This window comes from Semicossyphus pulcher, unplaced genomic scaffold (assembly GCF_022749685.1).
Source record: "Semicossyphus pulcher isolate SPU_LCO1_2020_fin unplaced genomic scaffold, fSemPul1.0.p SCAF_11, whole genome shotgun sequence".
In the NCBI taxonomy this organism is placed as follows: domain Eukaryota; kingdom Metazoa; phylum Chordata; class Actinopteri; order Labriformes; family Labridae; genus Semicossyphus; species Semicossyphus pulcher.
In genome coordinates this window covers 16,963,102-16,986,503 of record NW_027211615.1, presented here as the reverse complement: position 1 = coordinate 16,986,503, position 23,402 = coordinate 16,963,102, and the positions used below count along the sequence as shown (strand labels likewise).

Genomic DNA, 23,402 nt, shown 5'->3' with positions numbered 1-23,402 from the left:
CAGGGGATAAAAATGGAGTTAGCTGCAGCTGTTAGCTTCCTCCTGTAGCCTTCATCATCGTAACATGATTAATACAGACGACCTTTAGACCTGTATCACCTCATTTTGTTCTTTCCTCCTCTCTCTTTCTCCTCTTCATCCCTTGATATTTTGCTCTCATGCACCCTTCTTCCTCCCTCTCTCCACCCCTCCCTTTACTTCCACTATCTCTCTATTTTGGACCTCAGAGGGGGCAGGGTGACTCTCGGTAGGTCACCCCTTCTCCCTGCTTCTCTTTCTCTGTCTGTCTGTCTGTCTCGCTCTCTCCGGCATTTCACCCGCTAGAAACTTCTCTAAAATCTCTAAAACTTTTACATTCTTAGACACAAACTGAAACCTTCAAAGAAAAACAAAACAAAAAACAAAACAACAAAGAATTCTTCTCTGGATTTTCTCCCGTGGCTTTAGTGTATTTTTAGACCTGCTGTGATCCAGCTTATCACAATTGCTCTGTGCTTTCCTCTGCTGAATTGGAGTGTTTCCTCCATCGCCCTTTTTTCTCACATTCAACCGGGGCCAAAGAGGATTTAACGAAGGAGTTACATGCTTGTTTCTATGGTAACGCTGCCTTTCCCGAGCCTTTGAAGGACCGAAGGTTATCACGAAGAATCGAGCAAACTCAAACGTCAAAGGTACGGTCAAAATCTATCTCACTCTGGCTGAGCTTCATAATAATGATCTGACACTGCTGTTACTGAATGCTGGAGGTCTGTGCACAGTCCACACAGTTACTCTTCCTTATGGTTATATCCAACGTTTAACTGGTACTTAAAGGGTACTGCACAGCTTAAGTGTTTAATGTGTTTAATGTTTATGGTCAAATAAGCCAAAATAACAAGCATCTGTATTAAAACCGTAAGGTAACAGCGGTGTGAGCTATTAGCTCCTGCTAGAATTTCCTCCCTTGACTTTTTAAGTGGACTGTGCTGCTGTTTACTTTGAAGAGGTTTTGTTATTGAAATGAGGAGTGATTTATTTGTTAAATCCTGCAGTTAACCTTATTCACAGGGCGGCCATTTTCTTCTGACGTCATGCTCAGAGTGGGGAGCTAAAAAAATTAGTAGCTAGTTAGCATTCAACCAGCTCCTAGCTAACATTATTGTTTGACAGAGTCACACGATACAATAGGAAAAGGCATCTACTCCTAGCTAACGTTAATAATAGCTAACTAACGGTTATGTAAGCTAGCTATTAGTATTTGTGGCTAGGAATTGGTTCATTCCTAAAGTTAGCGATAGTGACTTAGCTTGTGATACCTAATGGGCTATCAGATATGTTGTTTTACCTGGACATATGGTCATATGTCCTTACAGATTTTCACCATCCATTGTCGTTTTATTTGCTCATACAACCTGAAAAGGAAGCCATTGAGGAAGTGCTATCATCTGTGGTTACTCGAGCATCAATCCCCATTGTTCACAGCCTGGTACAAAAATGTGTTTTAATCTCTATTTATACAATTTGTACACCAGGAACACAGCAGGACAACATTATTACAGCATTTGAGCTTCACGCCCTGATCATAACATCAAATGGTAATAGCTCCTATTTTCTCTCCCGGGGTCAACTTCATTTATGTGCAGTCGGTTAAAAAGGCAGTTAACTGCGACACGCTGTCAGCACAAAGTGTTATAAAGAAACATTTGGCTCACAGACATTTGTCTGGATCTCACAGTCGACTCTTTATTGTGCTCTGCACCTGTTAAACCAGCAGCTTCAAGCTGGTCTGACTGAAACAGATTAAGGCCTGAAGTGTAGACTTCAAACATTTTCATCAAACAGTAATTGTTTCATGTGAGGATATTTAGAGGCAAAATGTTCATTTTAAAGTGATAATCTCGAAGATTTTCATTTAAATAAACGTCTGTTAAGTCTCTATCTATCGCCTTGAGCCTATGATTGAGCCTATGGCCCACTGATGAAAGCCTTTGCATTTGCAGTATACAGTATTATTATGGACTGGGTGTTTGGTGCAATATTTAAGGGAAAAATCACAAGCAGCGCCCAGTTAGTGACGCGTTTTCCATCACCCAGCAGTGGTTGGTCTGCCAGAGAGGGTAGGCGGAGCTAAGCGGCTACTTTTCTGGTCTCTGCAAGTGTTGCGAGTAAACAGTACTCTACTATGGCTGAACAAACAAAGAAAAGATCGATGACTACAGATACAACTTCAACAATAAGTGAAAATCCGAAGAAAAAGAAACAAACCGTTCGAAAAAATCATTTTGAAAAGCTTGTGCAATGTCACAACAACATTTATTTCCATCCAAAGTTGCATTCATTTTTTGCCAAGTTCTTGTACTGATGATGGGAGAGTGGAGCTGCTGCGTAAAGTCTTCTCCAGCACATCCCAAAGATGCTCAATGGGGTGAAGGTCTGGACTCTGTGGTGGCCAATCCATGTGTGAAAATGATGTCTCATGCTCCCTGAACCACTTTCATAATTTGAGCCTGATGAATCGTGGCATTGTCATCTCGGAATATGCTTGTGCCATCAGGGAAGAAAAATCCATTGATGGAAAAGCCTGGTCATTAGTCAGCTGAGCGACTTTTTTGGGCACATAACGTTGCTGAACCTAGACCTCATAACACTGCCCCCACAGGCTGATCACGATCATTCAGGACAGTTCTAAACCCAATTCTGGTAGCTTCAGCAATCGCCCTTAGTTTCTCTGCTTGATGCAGGCCAATAACTTGACCCTTCTGAAACAGAGTTTTATGAAGAGTTTTCCACGACCACAGGATCTGTCTTCCGACATGGTTGTTGACGAAATGAGAAGCTACTTACTGCATCAGTTAGGGTTACTTAACTTGTAACTTGTTTCCAGCTGAAACATATTAATCACTGCAGTAATTTTCCAATGGAAGGCTCTTACCTGTTTGCTAAGTGAAATCCAGGTACACTGTAAAAACAAGTCATAGTAACTTATAATTCATTGTCAGTTTAACTAGCAGTTTAAATGTTAATAACTTAGTATTTTGTCTTTATGTCATCTCAATTAAAGTAAAGTTTTCCAACTTACAAAAATGATTCAGTTGAAATGAAGAATGTGTGTCAAAAAGGTTAACCTAACAATAAAGTTACCTAAATATAAATTAGTTAGTTAGTTAGTTAGTTAAGGGCTGGTTAGTGCCGTTGCCTCACAGCTAAAAGATTACCGGTTGGCACCCTGGTGTGGCCCGATTCCACAGGATCCGTCTCCGGCGCGTTCCGTCTGCACCGCAACCTCCGGAGTCGATCGCGCCCATTCAAGTCAATGCTCGTGATTCCACAGCATGCGCTGCGGTCCGCCGGGTCTATTTTTGACGGAGGCCGCTTCAAACACACGTCAAGCTCAACAGAGCAGATCTTTCAAAAGCAGCATACAGCATCCGGTCATTTCAAAATAAAACACCATGTTCAGACCGGTACAGACTCCCGTTATTTCCCGTTTATTTTAAGATCAAAAAGAACACTTTTTATTAAGTAGTGTACTCTCCATGGTTGAAGCACAAAAATCACAGAATGATTTCTAAATGAGCAGATAATCAACCTCGGATGTGCAAACGGAACTGTTGTTTGTGTGTTGCTCTTCCTGTGGGATCGAGGGGTAATGTGAAAGACTGCGATGACAGAACAAGTGAATTATAGTTACAAGTTGTGTTAATTTAACTAGGAACGTTTTATTTTTTTGAGGTGATACAAATGTATCTTAGCTTATCTTCTCAAGTAAAGTCAACTTAAAATTGTAAGGCAGGCTAACTTTATTTAGGTCCAACAACTAGAGTTTTTGTTACAGTGTGGTGACTTTTTTTTGATCAGGCAGTGTAGCTTTGGGGCTTTAACCACCAAATGTCAACTATTTCATAACGATTGCCGCATGTAAATGATTGTTTCAGGTCCAAAAGTCATTCATTGTAAAACATTTGTCAGCAAGCTTTATTTTGAAGGCTAACCAGATGATGCCTATTTATTATGGCTATTGGATTTAGCATATTTATCAGTCGTGAAGTAGAACTTTAAAGTAGGCTACTTAAGCTGAGTACAAATGTACACAGCCCAAAGTGTCACATCATTTCACTTGTAATGATTCTCCACAAGATTACTTTATAAGCATGACGATGCTGACTTATAAATCAAGTTGGATGCATTTAAAAGCCTGTGTCGCCTTTTATTTGCCCTCAAATATCAGTAAGTATCCTCCACAAATATCCTTCTAGTTCTGTTTTTCCTCTTGTATGGAGGAGGCAGCAGCAGTTGGCGTCCTTGTGAGTGAGTGTGTGTACTGGAATGTGTGTGGAAGGATCAGTTAGCACCTGTGGTAACAACAGGTGGGCTAGGTCATCTGGTACTGTAAGGAAAAAAAAAACATCTGCAGAGTGTGACTCACACACAGACACTATAAAAGACGGTCCATGTCAGAGAAATGTGCTGTAATAACATGTTGTGGAGGAAAATGTTTAAGTGGATGATTCGCTGTGCAGCTTTTTGCTCCTTTAACTGCTGCAGGACATTTAGACTTTAGTGCTCCAACCTCTGTCATTGTAACATCGTGACTGTTTTACCTGCTGCAGATCAATATGTTGGCCTGACCAGCCGTTTCCAGGGCTGCACTAGATCAATGGCCGGCTTTTATATCACACACAACACAAACACAGGAACAGTCCGCTCTGCTTCTGAAACGACGCACACGCAGGCTGTTGTTCGCCAGATCGATGTTTCGCTTTCTTGAATCAGACAAACGCACATTCTTGTGTGTAGGCAGAATTATGTTTAATTGATTTTATAGTTTGTTATCTGAATGCAGCACTGGAAAGGTCAGGCTGAGATCAGCGACTGAATCAACACGCATCAATTCTTCACATTATACAGCTGACCTGGATGACACATTGCAGGAGATGGATAGGTAATTGAGTACTGCATGTTCGACACTGTACTTCATGTGCAAATTAACAGGATAGATGGAATACATATGCTGACAAAGTTCAGTCCAACTGACTTTGAAAAGCTTTTGTTGGGTCAGATTTTTCTGCCTGTTTCAATGCAAAGTTTTGCATCTGTGTAAATAACAGTGAGACAATGGTGAGCAGCAACAGCACAATCAAAAACAACCTTTTTTTATAAGCATGCAGACCTTTTTGAGTAAGTTGCCTTAACAGTTTAAAATGAGTACATTTAGCATGGAAACGATACAAATTTGGCATTCAAAAGACATAGCAGGGTGCTGGTTAAGCTCAATTGGTAGAGCAGGCATCCCATGTACACACTGGACGCATTGATTGCAAGCTCGACTCCCAGTCTGCCGACCATTTGGTGCATGTCATCCCCCCACTCTCTACTCCCCACATTAACTGTCTCTCTTCATACTGTACGTTCTATCCAATAAAGGCAAAAGTCAACAAAATAATCTTTTTTAAAAAAAGGGTGTTTTCAAGGCAGGGAAAGATGAATACAATTGCATTATGGTAAATGTAGGATGTTTTAAGCTACAACAATAAAGGATGTTGAGACTCTCAACCTCTGCTGCAGAGGCTGAGAGTCCAGTAACTTTGAAGTCTTTATAAATCTACAATACTACATTGCATTAACAACCCTTTAAAAGTCTAGTTCATAAAGGGTAAAAACAAGGGATGCACAATATTGGATTTTTTGCTGATATCCGATATGCCGATATTTCACAACTCATTTAGCCGATTACCGATGCTGATACCGATATTTTTTCCTGCACACCTAATTGCAGAGATCATCCACTCTCTTCTGTATTGGAATTAGCATGCAGTATAATGGTGATACTCTTATCACATTTGTCACAACGGTCGGGGTGACGGGTCTTGAGATGGTTAATCAAGTTTGTAGTGTTGAAAGACTTTGCCTTGGCTCCTCCTCGCATCACCGAAGCTGAGCAGTCATTGCAAAGAGCAGTTTTGCTTTCTATTTCGGACACTTTGAAAAACTTCCACACCACGGACATTTTGGCTTCTAACTCTCTCATGCTGCAGGTAGACACGCGTGACGTCATCACGCTGCGCCGAGGTCGGGCATTTAATCAAGTATGCAGCAGCCCATTATTTTATCGGTTAATTATATCGGCATGTTGGCCGATGTCCAATAGTTCATTTTTAAGCCAATATCGGCCGATACCGATAACGTGCCGATAATACCGTGCATCCCTAGTAAGAACAGATGTGTTAATAAGAACTGGATTCTATGCTGCAGCTGGGCCTTGCTTCCACATGGAGTGGTTATATGCGGTCCTGCAGTGTAACTCCAGGCGAGCAGTTCTTCATTAATAGAAGTGATGACCTCTTTGGGTCCTGTATCCAGGAAATCTGAATATATATAATACTGTTGCATAGCCATACTGGTCTCAGAGCATGTTATTAAGCTGCAATGCATACTGTGACGTGTGCACTGCCATAGATGGGACCACAGAGGCATACAACAATCAGCCATAACATTATGACCACCTGCCTGATATTATGTAGGTCCTCCTTCATGGCCCTCCATGTTTGCAGTGTGGCAGGGCTCAAAGAGGCCACTGCCATTAGGGAATAATGTTTCCATGAAGGGGTGCGACAATGTTTAGGTAGGTGGTACGTGTCTTCTTCCCATAGTGCATCCTGGTGCCATGTCTTCCCCAGGTTATCAGACCAGGCCACCTTCTTCCATTGCTCAGAGGTCCAGTTCTGATGCTCACATGCTCACTGTAGAAGCCTTCGGTGGTGGACGGGGTCAGCATGGACACCCTGACCAGTCTGTTGCTAGGCAGCCCCATACACAACAAACTGTGATGCTCTGTGTGTTCTGACACCTTTCTATCAGATCCATCAACGTTTTCAGTCATTTGAGCTACAGTAGCTCTTCTGTTGGATCGGACCACATGGGCCATGCCTCGACGGCTGTTTTAGTGGCAAAAGGCGCTCCTGCACAATATTATGGAAGGTGGTCATAACGTTATGGTGTATGTTGGGTTTAATAGGCTTAAAATCATTGTTTTATATTTGCACTGACTTATGTTACTGCGTCCGCTGTTAAGCATTTACTGTTTGTAGTCTAACACATCTCTTTATAGATGATTTGATTTCACTAAGAGGTAGAAGTGTTTATTTATATAATTGTGTGTGCCTTCAGGTACATATATAATATAATGCAGAGACGCAGGGACATTGTCTACACTCACTGTCTATTAATTGAGAGTGAAGATGAGAGCCATGAGAGTGGAAACCACCACCTAATTGTGTCATCAGGATTGTCATAACGAACGTTGTTAAATGCTTCAGCCGGACCAGCACACAGGACTCATGTGGATCAGCATCCTTCAGGGCCTCATTAATAACCTCGAGAAGGGCATATTTCCTCCAAATGACTCGGTCCTATTTTAATCACATCTCCACCGCAGTGTTAGCATCACTTTATATTTGCAGATAAGCTGTGAGAGAGAAACAGAGGGAAAAATAAATCATCTCAAGCGCTCAACGCCGAACGCCTGCAATGAACACAAACAAACCCAGCGCAGGCTGGTAATCGTGTTACGGAGCACGGCCACACTGACACACAATGATGAAAACTTTCTTTAGAGAAGTCATTTGTCTTGTAGAGCAGATTTTAGAGCAAGTGAGATGGAATTTAATCTCATCGCCTCGGGCAGTCTCTGTCTGTCTCTTTCTCTCTGTTGATGCTCTCTCCCACTCTTTCCCCTTCCTCTTACAGTCGTCCTTATACTCGCACAAAGACGACACAACGCACTCGCATGATTCACTGACATCCATGTGAATAAACAGCTGCTGTGTGCCTTAATCAAAGGAATTGTAACATGAATGCCACAGACAACAGAGTGTAGATGGTACACATATCGAGCACAGATTAAAGTTACACAAATTGGGCTCAGTGGTGTAACCCAACGCTGCACTCAGATTTCACACAAAAGGCCTCGAGGCAAAGTAGAGTTTCCACACTCAGAATACTCCCAAAGGTTCCTGTAGTTTATCTTTAAATGTTAATGCTAATACTCTTTCTACACATCCTACAGAGAATTTGTTGCAACACCCAGATATCTCGTTTTAATCAAACATTTCTAAATGAGATTGCATTCCCCTCTAATTTCCTCGATGTTTATAGATATTGACCATTTTAATGGTGAGGTCAGCAAATCTGGAGACCTTACAAAAACGACGTGTCAGCAACAAAAAAGCTTACACTGTAGGATCTATAATCTTTCTTGGACAACACAGGCACGATGATGTTGTCATCAGGGCCTACTGTGAAGAGCTGATTTGAAGAGTACAGGCTCTTATACACTCCTACTTGTATACAAGGCAAAGTAGAGTGTATATAAATGATAAAGGATTCAGTTTTTAATCTCTACAAAGCATTTTTATGAGTCGTTTAACTCGTTTCGATTTTCCAGCCCACATATTATACTCATTAATCAAATGGCCAGGAACATGTTGCTGAATTAATGTTAATGTGTTGCTGCAATTGTGATGAATGTGTAAAACTAAACAACTGATACTAGTATCGATACCGATACTTATCAATACTCTTCTCGATACTCTCCATTATTCAGTGCAAAAAATAGACATGTCTTTATCAGGGTGTCTGATAATGTGCCTCAGTAAGGGGGGTTGTAACTGGAGTTAAGGGCTGTGGTCCTCTTCCTACAGTAACAACAGTTAACATTAACAGTAAATGTAGGAACATTAACTATCATAAACAATACAAAAATAGTTTTCTGGCTGTCATGGCAACTCAAAACTTAGGCGAGCTGTCACCGACTGGACTCCACTGTAGTGAAGTAAATCTTTTACAGTAAACTTGTTGACAGCTCTGTGACATTCTGCGTTTTTTCTCTCTGTCATTTTCTTTCGTTTACAGATGGAGAATGGGTTTAACTTGGGTGTCTGACTTGTGCTAACGTTACCCACTGCAGATCAAGCTGGGGCTGCTGCTTGACTGACGCTGTCTATGGATTAGACTGGAACATAACTTAGACTGAATAACTTCAGGCTTATTTATAAGAAGCATGCGTTTTAACTGCATTTTTATTTTTGGCTAATCCCATCTGAAGCATTACTAATGGGGCCACTGGGACTTGGAGGCTGCACTGAGGACGTACTAGCAGTAACGCTAGCAATGGCGTTAGCATTAGCCACTTTGCTAAAGCAGTCAAACACGCTGCACCGCTTCAGATTTATAGAACGTTGAACTGCAAGTTGTGTTTCGTGAGGTTGCTGGTGTTACCCCCTTCAGACGTAACTACCTTTTTACATAAATTACATGAAGATGCACCACAGTTAAATTTGGTAAAGTGAGCCCAAACTATCAAATGCTTTGCTCTGTCTGCCATATAGACCTACTAGACTTTTACTAGCAGGAGACCACAATAATGCAACGTCATTGCCTGACGACGGTGGCTTCGTCATCACTAGGGGACAGATGCCACTTACGTGATAATGATTGACAATTGTGAACGATTGTTCACAAATGTTAACATTAAATACTGATAGGAGCACAGCTTGTCCGTGAGCTTCTCTGTACTTTCGGTACTGACCAAACACTTATCGGTACCAAAAAATACCGGCTCTCCACAGCCAACAATAATATCAGTATGGTCACTTAACCAGCCATTCAGAGTCCTACCCAGCTTGTAAAAACACAAGTATAATGTCCCTCAAATGATCAGATGTGACCTTTGACCCAGTGTTGTGCTAGGCCTGCACTTACGGCTAGCCAAACTCTTGCTAACAAAGCAGAGGGGAACATGCTTTCAGCAGAGCAACTAGGTTAATTAGCTTTTAGCTAAATTGCTAATATGCTAAGAAAGTTTGTAATGGTTTTGCTTCATTAGCAGACACTTTTACTATTTTATGGTCATGGTTCAGGTTCATCTTTCGCTGCATTTTTGAGGCATTCTTTGTGATTTGAAGAACTACAATTTTCCACAGTCAGTCAGAAACTGAGCCCCCTCCATTTTTCTTTTTATGTCTCTTTTTTAATTTTTAATTTATTGTAGTTTTGTCATCATATTTCACCTCTCTCTCTCTTTCTGCCCCGACTCCTCATCCCATCCTCAGCTCTCCTCACCAATGAGCAGTCAAACCAACAGCGGGGAGGCGGGCCCTCCAGCTCAGACCAATCAGAGGACATTTTTCGATGATGTCATGCTGACCTTTAGTTCACCCATGGCCTGGCTGCTGGTCATTGCTCTGATCATCACATGGTCGGGAGTCGCCATTGTTCTCTTTGACCTGCTTGACTACAAAACACTGGCAGGTAAAACAAGTCAGTGTTTTTATGTTATTTTTATTATTTTAATATTTTTACAGATTTTATTTAGACATTTGTTGTAAGTTTTACCATTCAATATTGATTGTAATTCCATCATACTGTTATTGAAATGTGCTTGTAATGTTTTATCACATTTATGACACTTTCCTTCAACTCATTCATACCCATTTTTCAGATACCATTCACACATTCATATTTAATCCGAGCACTATTTCAACAACCATTCTGGCATTTTTGAAGCAGACTTCAAAAGTGGACTCGCTCCTATGTTTTAAGGAGCGCCCTCACATGTTAACATACACTCATAACCTTAATAAGTCCACCATATGACGGGGTATGTACCAGTGTAGTCATACAGCTGTGTACATTGATCTCCACTCCTCATTTTCACATGAATGTCACACTCATACACGTGGAATGGATTGAAAGGACATTTCCTGTTAACATGCACACAAGAAACACAGTCACAGGTTGAAATCAGTCATTATTTTTGATAAAAGAATCTAATAATCTCATGATTTCTCTTGTTTACATTTATTTAAAATTATAGACGTTGCCTGCTGCTACAATACAGAAACTGGTTTAATTTCCTCATATACTTTTAATCCCTTTATCTCCTGTTCTTGACTTAATTTGTCTGGCTTGATCAAATTTCATTTTCTGTGATCACACTTTAATTACTTCATTTTCACGAGATAACAGCAACTGAATTTCCCTGGGAACGCAACAACTGATTAAAGTAAAAGCCATAGTCAAGATCTTTCCTTCAAGTATATTCAGTTGTGCTTTAGACTGTCTATCCACCGACGCTGTGATCGGGCTGACAAGGCTCTACATGCCCGTTAATTTATATCTTGAGATGAAGAGAAACGCCGGATTGCAGCATCACAGGAGAAACAACCATGCTACGCTCTGCAGCATTTATGTTTTGTGTACACGAAACTGGGTTGTCAGCTACCCCAGGAATCAAAACACTGGACGTAAAGTATAGCTATCTGACAGTGATTATGCTGTAATTATTATTTACTTTATATTTACAGCAAATGCCTGACAAATGCTGACACTGTGTCTTTTCAGTGTCTTGCTACAACACAGCCAGAAGTCAGTTAGCCTAGCTTACCATGTAAACAGCTAGCCTCTGTTTGAAAGTAGCAAAATCCATCCCACCCACACAATTTCACATTACCTCTTCTAGTTTTATCCGTACAAGAAGCAAATTTTAAAAAGAGAATTTTCCACTTTACAGGAAGTTATTAACCACACAATGTCTTAGCCAAGTGCACTTACTTCCTTGTTGTCTTGCAACATGTCCTAGCCAAAAAATAGTCTGACACATATGTCCGTAAAAACTATAATGTTTAAAAACTTTAGAAGTTCAAAATTGTCAACATGTGTATTAATTAGGTCAACAGGTGCAGGAAGTTGGAAACCTTTGTAGTGTTAGCTGTTTCCTTTATGCTAAGCTAGGCTAACAAAGTGCTAGTTGCAGCTTCCTTCATAGCGTACAGACATGAGAGTTGGTTCTCTCCTGACTCTTGGCAATAAACAGAGTGTATGTTTTTCTCAAAAAGTTTAACTATTGTTTAAATTAATAAATCCAATAAATCCATTATCTTAAAGTAAGTCACATGTTAGCATAATGATAAAGCATTAGCATGTTTTGTAGTGGTCCAAATAGACTTGACACACAAAGGTCAACTTCCTATGACTTTCAAACCACACAACAGGTAATCAATATTCTATTGTTTTAACAGGTGTATTCCAGTGTGCTGTTAATTTACTGTGATAATGACCTTTCAATCAGTTCTCATATCAGCTCCTTTCACTCCCACAACCACCACATATCACCATGTATGTGGACTATCCTCCAGTGTCTGGATAGTCCAGCCAACACACCCATCTTTAACTCCTCTCCCCACTCTCCTCCCTCCTTCACCTCTTCTCCATCCTCATGCCGTCAATCACCTGCCATCCCATCCAAAGAGTACACATCATACTGTGACGACCCCGTGTGTTTATCTCCTGGTAAAACAACAACAGCCAAACGAACAGTTTGACTGCTCGGCTTGCTTGTGCTAGAGCTTTGCATGAGGCGGACCTGATAAAGTAAAACTTTGGATGTTGTGTTCAACATTTTAGGGGTAAATTCAATTTTCAACAGCAACGGAAAAACTGCTTTCTGTTCGCATGTCTTTTCAAAAGCAAAGCATCTGCAGTGACGCATAACACCACTGACATGGATTAATCCATTGTGCTTTAACGTTTCAAAGAGCTACTTTTCGGCCCTGAGGGGTCACGTCAAACATTTGCTGAGGTTTTCACATATTTCCCTCTGAGACTGTGAACGGTTTTTGCTATTTTCTACTTTTAGTAGAAAATGCTTCTTCAAGAAAACTGTCCAGTTAATTCAAAGCGAGTTTGTGCTTTTGACTCATAACACGGCCTCCAAACAATTTGCCTTCTTGGAGCAGTTATACTGTTACATTATAGGAGCGATAGATAAAACTTTGTGGTAAAATAGACCTGTCACCCACTCGCCGCTCTCTCACCAGGCAAACTAGCAACGAGTCGGTTACTTCTTCCCAGCAACTGCAGTCAGTCACTACCACATAAAGAATCTCCTCTGTGTGAAACCAGCTAATGGATCAACCATTGGCACAGACTGTTAGCTAACTTTGATAACTTGGTGTTTGCCAACCACTCGCTCCTTTCCAGCACCACCCTCTCATCCATATATGGTCACTTCTGGCTCCAGAAAACCAACATGGCGACGCCCAAATCCTGAACTCTAGGCTTGTCACAGTGGCTACGTCCATTATTTATACATACTTTGGGTTAAGGCCTGACTGCTGTTGAAGCATTGACGCTGATGTGTTACGTTCTGAGCCTGCCATTGTGTCAGTATAAAATGATGGACAATAGTTCACTTTACGATCAAATAGTAAGTCTTTGCTCCTAAATCATATTATGCTAACAGACTTTCTAAGCTAGCTACCTAACCTAGCAGCCTACTGCTTATGCTGCGTTCACATGGATTCAGGCAGACAGTAGACGGCAAACTGGGTGTCATTTTAGTGAATGAGAGCAGGACGGTAAAATGTGCTGAGGCCGGCAACGGAAACAGTATACGGCCTTGACGTCCTCCGCAATGGAACAAACGCAACAAGAAAACATGGCCGATCTTGACAACAAGAGGCTGATCATTTTGGTTCAACAGCACCCTGAACTTTATGACCACATGCGCTTTTGTTTTTGTTGTTTTGCTTCTTTGCAGACGAAGATAAACAAGGGATACACAAAGTGCAGTTCTCCTTTCATTATCCCTATTCTAAATTAAATGAAACGAAATCCTGGTGTAAAAATTAATTGCGTATGCAAATGTATTCTTGTTCTGGTCTGCTAGTTATAGTATTTATCAGGCCTCTCAGCTACAGATGGACAGCTAATTTAAGTGGGAAAAAAAGTCTACTAAGGTGTTCGGCCATCACAAGCCTCCAGAACAACTCCATAAATTCTCACAAATCCCATTTTTTCAGTATTTTCTTTAATATGACGGCAGTCTCTTCTTAAAGTCTTTTTGGGCCCAAGAGCTCATCAAATGTGCCTGCAGTACAAGATCGAAATTATTTGTGCTTTTGAGTTTTATTCTGCACCTGCCATGGACTCCTATAGCGCTGAATGAAGAATCCATGTGAAACACAGGCTAAATCAGATGTTTACTGAGTACTGGGTTATAACTATTGTTCCTGATGACAACAGAAATTTGTAGGCCAATTGGGATTAGGGGTGTGATTCACAGGGTAACTCACGATACGATACCTGAATCGTGGCCCACGATAACGATAATAACACGATACAGCGATTGTACGATAACTGATATATTGCAACACATATCATGATACATCACGATATCTGATAAACTTATTCATGTTACACTCATTCATGTCTTAAGCGCCACCATGAGGAGTCATGAAGTAGTGATGCGGTGAGTCAAAATCGAAGGGAAATCTGTTTAGAGCGCCGTGTATTTGTAAATTAAAATACTGATATTTGACGGCAGCCCATCGATAATTGTATTGCGTGAGTCAGGACGACGATATATTTCCGTATCGATATTTGGCCCTACCCTTAATTGGGATTGTTTATCTGCCATATTTCACATATAGTTATCAAGAAAATGTACAGAACATTTCTCCCAGCGCCAGGAAAGTCCTGAGCCGAGGATGAAATGCACACGAAAAGCAAGTGTCCCCTGTTCTTTCAAGTTATCTCTCATTTTCGAAAGCAAATATTTGCAAGTTGACAATGACAAGAAGCCGGGCTGCATTTTAATCACAAAGCTTTTCTCCCACCGTGACATTTCAATAAAGGCCAATGTGTGTAAATGAAACAGCAAGCAGACATTCATGGACAATAAAGAATAAACGCAATCCGCCCTGTTGTGAGAGACAAAAAAGTATCGCCTCAGAAAAGGATTTAGAAACAATGAGACACACACGAGCGGAAGACTTACTGTAAAGAAAATACAGTTATTCAGGAGGGATCAAGGTGGAGAGAATAAAAAAAACACAGCCTGAAGGAATAGAAGGCAGAGATGCGAGGTGGAGGAGAGACAAAGAAGCAGCACAGCCAGCAGTTTAATCAGTCACCTTATCAAACCCCTGCTCTTTGTTTCTGCCTCTGTCAGACAGGCACAGAAGTCAGTCAGTCTTTATGTGTGGGATTATCCTAAGAGAAAACTATTATCATTGATACACATGGAAATGTTACAGCCATATAGGAGTCGTTTGTACTTCAGACATTACTGACTGGCGGTTAAAGTGTAACATTTAAGTATGGCATATGTCTACAATATTAATGTGTTGTTCACACCTGTAAAGTAAGAGAGAAAAAATAAGAACAAAAAAAGAGAAAAAAGGGAGGGAAAGGAGAAAAGAAAGAGCAAATGGGAACTAAAAGGTCATTTAAAATAAGGAAGGAAGGAGAAAAGAATGAAAGAACAGAGAAAGGAAGGAAGTATGTGAAGGGATAGAAAGAAAATAAAGTGTGATAGGAAGGAAGGAAGGAAGGAAGGAAGGAGAAATGAAAAAGGAAAGGTCCAAACAGACAATGAAACACTTGTAGGAAGGAATTAGGATGCAAGGAAGTAAATAGTGATTAGGGATAGAAATGAGGACAGACAGAAGTCAGTAAGGATGCAAAGAAACAAAAGGAAAAATAAGGATGGAAATAAAGACAGAAGGAAGGAATAGATTTAAGAACAGAAACAGTTAGAGAAGGAGAAAACAAACAATCAAAGCTCGGTATATCATTTAGCTTTTCTCGCACGCACCTCTGATGCGTCTCTTCTTTTCTTCTGAGAGATTTCTGCAGCCTCCCGGGTTTCTTTTTTTTTATTTCTCTGCAGCACTTTGTGTCTGTTGTTTCTTCTCTTTGTGTTTTGTGATTTTGCTGTAGCTTTTAAACTAAAACCTCAAAACAAAGGCGGAAAGGTTCAGAGCGGAAAAGACACAGTGGGTGAGAAAATGAAAGTAAGAGTGAGACAGAAAAAGAGGTTGAAACGAAGGAAGGAGGAGAAGAGCGGCATTGATGAATGAGAAAGAGAAAGAGAGACGGACAGTATAGAAAGGTAAGGTGGAATAGAGACTGAATGAATAAGAATTACAAGGACAACAGGGAGTTAGCAGGGGGGAAATGCTACCTTTCTATTCCTGGGGTCTGGAGTGCCAATCAAAGAAATGTCAGTGAATTAATCAGCTGTTTATGAGGATCTATTATACGACTCCTGCACACCGTCAACAAACAGGCAGAGAGCTTCTTCTTCCACCTGGGAGCAAAATTAAAGGGATTAATTAATGCGAGTAACCGCTGGGACAGATTTATTGCGATTTTCTCCCAGTGGCTGCCACAGAAGGGTCAAAATACAAAAACAGGACCAAAAATAATCATATTAAATGTTTTTGTAAGAGGCTTTTAAAAGCCTCCAGTGCATTATTTGTTACCCAGATATCACTTTTATTAGCTTTGTTAGCTGTTGAACCCTGACAGTACCTGTGTATTTAACAGATGCGCTTAGTCGTCCCACAAAAAAGAAAATTAACAATGATGTATTCGTCCATTTGTTGGTGCCCATGTCTCATATCAGTGTTGGGTAATGTTCTTTTTAACAAGGCTAGGTCAAAACCTAGTATGTGGCTGACCGCATCAGGTCAATGTGCGCTTTTGTGGGCACTCAGTCAGTCACATACAGACCCATGTGTAGGGCTGACCCCGGCGGTCAGCCAAAAATAACTTGTTACATTACAGCGTTACCTATTGAGAAATGTAGTGCGTTAGATTACTTTTGTGTTTCCAAAAATTAAAACTCCTTTGCAACTTGTTACACATGTCAGTGATATTGACAGGATGGCGTGTATGGCCTACTGTACGTCTACCTTTGAATGTATTGACTCTATCGCAGCCTTGTTTACAGCCCTTAATCTGTAACTCTGCAGTCTAATAACAGGAATGACAGATGCAATATGACCTTTACAGCTCTTTATTATGCTAACAATCTGACAGTGAACTTGGCAGAGGCATACAGTATTAGATACAGCTGTTTCAATGAAAACAACACAGGCTCTTAGTCCCACCAGTGTTGTGGAGCTGTGTTTATCAGCAGTTGCTTCTTCAAGCATTTAATTTGAAGTAGAGCTCTTCACAGCTGACGAGAACTTATCCTCCACGTTCAACTTACATTTTACAGTCATGTTGTTCTCGTCCCTTTCACTCAAAAAATCCAAATAATGGGAATATTTCCACAAAGTAACTGCTGTCCTCTCTGCCATCTCGCTAGCTGAATTAGCTAGCTACACATGCGCACTGACACAACTGTGTTTACCTTCCGCTGGTACGCAGCTACCTGCCAAGAAGTAGGAGAGAAACAGAAACAGTGCTTTGGCGACAAAGGAAATTTATTTTTCCAGTAACAGATGAAAAATGTCTAAATAACAGAGTACTTGAATTGTAGAAGTTATGCGTTCGTAACTGGTTAAAGCAAAAAGTAACCTCAGTACTCTAACAGATTACTTTGTAACTTATTATCCCCACTGCTCATAAGTCATCCTTTACAAAGTGTTTATAAGTTGTTGTCAGTTGCTATAGAACCAGTTAATAAAGCCTTAATAAATGCTGTATAAATCAGTTATACGCCATTAATAAAAAATAACATGGGTTTAAAATCTCCTTGTCTGATGAGACAAGTTATTAAGTCATTATTTAATATATAAGTAAACTCTTTAATAACTCATCAAGTCTACAGTTATTTATGGTGTCAAAAATGTGTCAGTTAGTGTCACAGGTTTCTCATTGTCTAATAAGCCAACATGAAAGGTTTATCAGTCAAAGTTTCAGGAATGTTTTAATAAATTGATTTTGTTCCAGATGTAAAGCATCTGTTTCCCAAAAGGTCAAAGGTCAAACTGTCTACCTGATTGATTTCAAAGCTAAACAGACAAAAGAAGGATTCTGCGAGAGTAGGATAAAGACAAACCTGGCAACCCTGACCCACTGGTTATTTATGATCTATCACTTAATAAGTCATTATCCATTAAGAAAGGCCTCAGTGAATTACATATGAATCTATTAATAAGTGTGCTATATTACACAGTGAAACCAGTATGTTCTTTGGCTCTTGTGTCGTAGATGCCACCTTCAGTCTACTGGAGTGGACACTAATACTTAGTGACATTACAACATAATGGGACAGACGATGTCAGTGGTGGAGACAATGACATTCAATAACACTGTTTTGGTAATGTTGAAGTTGCTGCTGAAAATGTGATTGTTTTGCTGTTTGCTGCTGTGTTCTCATTCAGCATGTCCTCTGCGTCATTGAGACATAAGTCCTAACATGTTCCGTAAGATGAAGCATGTTCTGTGTGACGTGTTTTATTTTAATTCTTTTTATCATGTTTGCCAACAAAACAATGTCTCAGTGCGATAAGAGACGCTGATAATTGTTTTTATGAGTGACCTCATTTGTTTATGAGTCTTCTCTTCTGTTGTCTCTTTGAACTCTCTGCAACCTATTTATACACCTCACATCATGCTGTCTCTGTTAATGTCGTATTTCTCCCCCTCAGGTCTCCCTCCTCCTTCTGCCGCCATTAGGAGAGGTTTGAGGCCTAGAGGCAAGCACAAACTCACATCCTCCATACATTTTACATTCACATCCAATCCTGAGTGCTGAAATTGAAAATATCTAATATTCTACAACACTGCTCTTTTAGCAAACTGCTATGACCAAACAAGTATCCAATGGCCTTTACCAGAATGGATCCAGTTTAATAAAGACAGCCTTATTAGCATTACAAATGTCATTCTTGATGCCTTTCTTTTGCTTTTTTACTGTCTTAAACCAATGTTGTCTAATTTATTGTTTCGATGAAACAGGCTTTTATTTTGAAACGACTCTGGTAAAAAGAAGACTTCCTTCGATTGCACCAAAAACGAGAAACCATAGACTGTATAAAAAGATGGACGACGCGTCTCCACCACCTCTTGTTGTGCTAATTTAAAACCAAAATACTTTCGAGGTGGGCGCTGCCATTTTGTGCTGGTGACATCTTTTGGAGCCAGAGTCTACGCAGTAGAGATTGGCAGGTGCAGCTGCGGTAACGATGTCCCGCCCCTTCCGTTAACCAAAACACACATATAACATTTAACTTACCGGGGGAAAATACGGCAAAGATCCCTCATGTCAGCGTATTTTTCTCTGCTAATCCGGAACAGCAGGAGCCGTATTTGTCAACAGAGCTGTCAGTCATCCTTTTGACAACATCAAATAACTAATTAAAACTAAACTTGTCAGAAAAATGAACACTTGAACATAAATCCGCATGATAATAACTAACTAAAATGATAGATACCAAGTTTGACAAACATTTATTTGACGTCTATTTTGATTTTATAGTTTAACTCCTGTCCCATCTGTTAACATGGAGGAGGCGGGCTTTATGACCTATATTGCAGCCAGTCAGCAGGGGGCGATAGAGATGCTTTGGTGTCACTTTTAGGGAGCTGTCATGTCGTCCATCTTTTTATACAGTCTATGGGAGAAATGGTAGAATGAAAGTATTAAGAAGTAAAATGTTTCAGGTGTTAGCACCCCACAAAGAGGCACAAGGTTAGTTTCAGCTAGAATATTGCAATATGTAGATATTTGTTTTATTATGTGTTGCGCTAAAATAACACCTGCTAACTGGCTAACTAAGTAAGCTAATTTTGCTTTAATTCACATATTTTTCTGTTTTTGTGCGTTTTCAGTCTTGCAGTAGATATGCAACAGTTATATCATCATAATATCACATCAATATCTTAGATAACATTTGCCCTGTTATGTTCCATTTCTTTACTGGTTTCTCAGTAGGTGGTGTTCGTCCAATAAAATCAATCCCTGCTGCAGTCCCCGCTGACGTCACAGCTGCGGAGAGCGCTGATTGGCTGGAGACGATTTGGTCGTTTGTAGCCAGTTTGGTAGCTCCCGATGATGAGGAGGAAGGTATTCACCAGCTAACTGAAACCCTCACATGTAAGAAAACATCACCTCACATTAATAACTCATTTAATCATGAAGACTATTCATAATTAAATAAGATGCTAATCCCAACTAGCATCTTATTCAGATCATTTACACCAAATCATGAATAAAACATTTAAATATTGTGAATATTAAAGGACTAATCAGCATGTAAACTCTGACACCAGATGTTCATAATTCAAATGCTCATCATGATAATCCAAACCATGCATACAATATAATGAAGGAGCTGTCGGATCATTATCGCTCACTTACTAACGGAGTTATAATGAGTTTGATGCCCTTTAACCCGATAAATTGTGCAAATACATCAAGCATAAAATAAACTTCCCACTTTATCTTCTTTATCCAATTATCAGAGCCAGTGGTGCATTCAAAGCACTGTTAATTAACTGTAATAAAAACTTGAACTTGAGCACTGATGTATGTATGTCACAATGCTTCAATGACACTTAGTAGTTGTTCTCATTCAGACTGATAGACGCGTTAGTCGGAGTTATTGTGCCCTGAGTGTAGGAAGAAATTAATTACAGTGGAAGAGGTTCAAGGCTAAAACAGCAGACAGAATGAAGAGTGGGAAAAATACAACTACTAAAAACGTAACCGTCTCGGTCGTTTTATGGCGACAGTATTGAACAAGGCCTTGATTTCCACTTCTTTTAGCTTTCCACTCTGAGGAGCTCTGAACAGGAGGAGTGTGCGTGGAGAGAGGACAAGTACGAACAAGAAGTATGACGAGCGAAGCAAGAGGAAGAGACGAGTGTCTGACTGAAGAGGAAGATGTAAGGAAACGCAAGGACGTAGAAGAGGATGTACAGTTTATCACAGTTATGTTTCTTTCTGTCTGATGTTCACTAAAACAAGATGAATAAAAACTGACAAATTGAAACCTTGGACTTTATTTTTCTGATCGTAATTTTTTTCCCTAACTCAATTCTGAACACCAGATAAACTTATATAATCAAAGAGTGAAGTTACAGGCATATTGAAATGGTTCTGTAAGTTCTCCTACACTACGGAGGCCCAAAACAAACATGTCTGATGTTTTTCAGTGAAAAATGTCAACACTTCAATTAAGCAATATCACATGAGAGAGAGTGGTTATCTGCGGCCTACAACCGAATCATAGCCGTGCTGATATTCAGTACAACATCACAACCTTGAGTGTGACATAACTTTTATACAAACAGCAGTAAAAAGTAACAATCAACATCAAATCTTTTGCTTCACCAACTCAACTAGTTCCACAACTTAACTGAAACTGGACTTTTGTTGCCGAGCAACCCGAACATTCTCCTGCACTCTGTGTTTACACGTTACCACAGATTAGCTGTTTTTATGTATCCGTTTTCATTCATCCAGTGAAATAAGAGTCTGCTGTGTAATTCTGAGGTACCAGCTTGATCGATGTAGACACTCAGTCTGCTGTAATGTTAATTAACAATATTCAAAATTCCTGGCTGAGGCGGCGTGATACACAGAGTGAAAAGTCCCAGTTGATTATCAGATTACTTGGTCAGAACTACCTGTTGTATAAATACTGTATTTGTAACAGTGAATTCTATTGTTCCTAAATAATCAAAGTTGAATTGAATAAATAAATAAGTTTTATATATTAATCTGTTTTTTTTTAACCACCAAACAGTTAATAAAGTCACTTTCAAACTTGAAAAGAAATGCAGAAATCCCACACAGTCTAAATCTTTTAAAGATCATTTTAATTACTTAACAATATTATATTTAGATTTTTCACTTACACTTAAAGGAGAAGGTTGTTACTTTTAAACATGGGCCCTATTTGTAAAATGTTTTGTGTTGAAATGACTCATAGGAACAAAATCGGTCCAGAGATCCTTTTTGTGTAACCACAAACAGTGACATTTCTAGGTAAAGAAATTAGATGCATGTAAATATGTTAGGTCTACTTACTCGATAGATAGTTGCCTGTTTGGTCCCTGTGGTTTTGGCTCCCTCCTCCAGTTTATTTTGGGCACATGAAAGAAAGCCTACAGCACAGCCCTGTTGATCAGAAGGGTGGAATCCTCCGAGCGTTGTGTAGTGTCTGAGGTATCATCCCTGGACACCACCCGCGGGATTTCAGAGCGAGACTTCTCCTTGAGCGAGATGTCGGTTTCTGGTTATACGAAAAGGATCTTACTCTTTTAAAAAAGGACGATCTTTGTAGAGATCATTTCCGTAATGTTGTCGGACACCTGGAGTAACATTCTGAGCCTGTCAGCGGCAAAAACAAGCACTTTTAGTGGACATATTTTGATCGGGCGCAGTTACCCCTGGATTAGGTTGAAGCCATTGCGGCCGTATCGCGGCTATGGCGGAGGACATCTACTAGACCAATTTTGTTCCGATGAGTCATTTCGACACATACTTTTGTTCAAATAGGGCCCAGGTTTAAAAATACCAAACTTCTCCTTTAAATACAAAAAAAAAATCATTTAACAATGCATCCATTTATATTTTTGACTTTCATGTCATTTTGGACGTTTTAGGATCAATTCAATAAGGTGAACTCTGAATAGCAATATATTATAATATGTTACAAACGTTTTTTTTGTCGTGCATACGTAGAAAACATTTCCACATAAACCTTTTAACCAGATTTGAACACATCTAACCCCAACCCTGAACATCAATTTAACCAGTTTTTCAACCTAAAATATCAACTGTTTTATCCCTGGTTTTTGTCCTTAAAAAGCGCACACACACACACACACACACTCGAACTATATTGCCCTTAATTTCCCTTCCTCCCTCTCGCTCTTCCACCCCTGTCTTTCTATCTGTCTGCACATCAGGTGGTCGGAGTTGGAAATGACCAATGACTAACAAGCCACCCTGTCGACACCAGGCAGGTTATGACTTATAGTACAAGCAGCGACCTGGCGGGCAGAAAGATGAACAGTTATGCCAGGAGGAGTGCCGACATGCAGGAGATAAGGAGCGACCTGCCTGCAGTGGACCCTGCAGTATCAGACTGAGTGACTCCAACAAGGAGCTGAACAGGGGAGGTGAAGATGGTGGATGGCAGAGAGGAAACACTGAACTGCAAACTCATAATTTTTCTTGAGATAAAAGGGACAGTTTGATGCACAGTTTAAAGAAAATAGGGATGAAAAAAGGAGCTAAGAACATAAATTTTGGACAGCAAGCTGGAGTTGATATAACCATAAAGATGCCTTATAAAGCCTCATATATAACATTTCAACTTATCATGCAACCAGAGCGAAGCAGGCATTAGATATACAGTGAATCTTTAAATAATAGGTGGGGGAATTATTGCCTATTCCTGTTATTTAATCACATTTTTAATTTAACCTTTATTTAACCAGGTAGTCCCATTGAGATTAAGAATCTCCTTTTCAAGGGAGACCTGGCCAAGACACCCACAAAAAACACAAAGTTGCAGACAACCGCACAAACAGGGACAAATTAAAAAATGAAAAGAAAGTTTTACAAGCAGGCAATTTAAAGACATCGACATCTTGTGTAATCTACCTGTAAG

General features: G+C 40.0%; 1 protein-coding gene across 10 annotated transcripts; it reads left to right on the top strand.

The window, feature by feature from the left end:
* Positions 1-253: 253 nt before the first annotated feature.
* On the top strand, positions 254-20,756 carry LOC138585048 (triadin-like). Of its 10 annotated transcripts, none has more exons than XM_069657271.1 (6): positions 254-671; positions 10,089-10,287; positions 12,286-12,327; positions 18,426-18,473; positions 19,709-19,873; positions 20,546-20,756. In XM_069657271.1, exons 2-6 carry the CDS (start codon positions 10,101-10,103, stop codon positions 20,566-20,568), a joined length of 465 nt encoding a protein of 154 aa, XP_069513372.1. In that variant the 5' UTR covers positions 254-671; positions 10,089-10,100; the 3' UTR covers positions 20,569-20,756. The 10 variants fall into 10 exon arrangements, 8 of the variants coding, with proteins under 8 accessions (XP_069513372.1, XP_069513371.1, XP_069513373.1 ...); XM_069657270.1 differs by having other exon boundaries at positions 10,089-10,296; positions 19,712-19,873; XM_069657272.1 differs by having other exon boundaries at positions 10,089-10,296; positions 19,709-19,843.
* Positions 20,757-23,402: the final 2,646 nt, after the last annotated feature.

Excerpts from the sequence above, each read along its gene's own strand:
- LOC138585048 (XM_069657269.1), top strand. The coding sequence starts at position 10,101 with ATGAGCAGTCAAACCAACAGCGGGGAGGCGGGCCCTCCAGCTCAGACC. Across the intron at positions 12,328-18,425 it reads CCCCGTGTGTTTATCTCCTG|GTCTCCCTCCTCCTTCTGCC; the intron begins GTAAAACAACAA and ends TCTCCCCCTCAG. Across the intron at positions 19,874-20,545 it reads GCTAACTGAAACCCTCACAT|CTTTCCACTCTGAGGAGCTC; the intron begins GTAAGAAAACAT and ends CACTTCTTTTAG.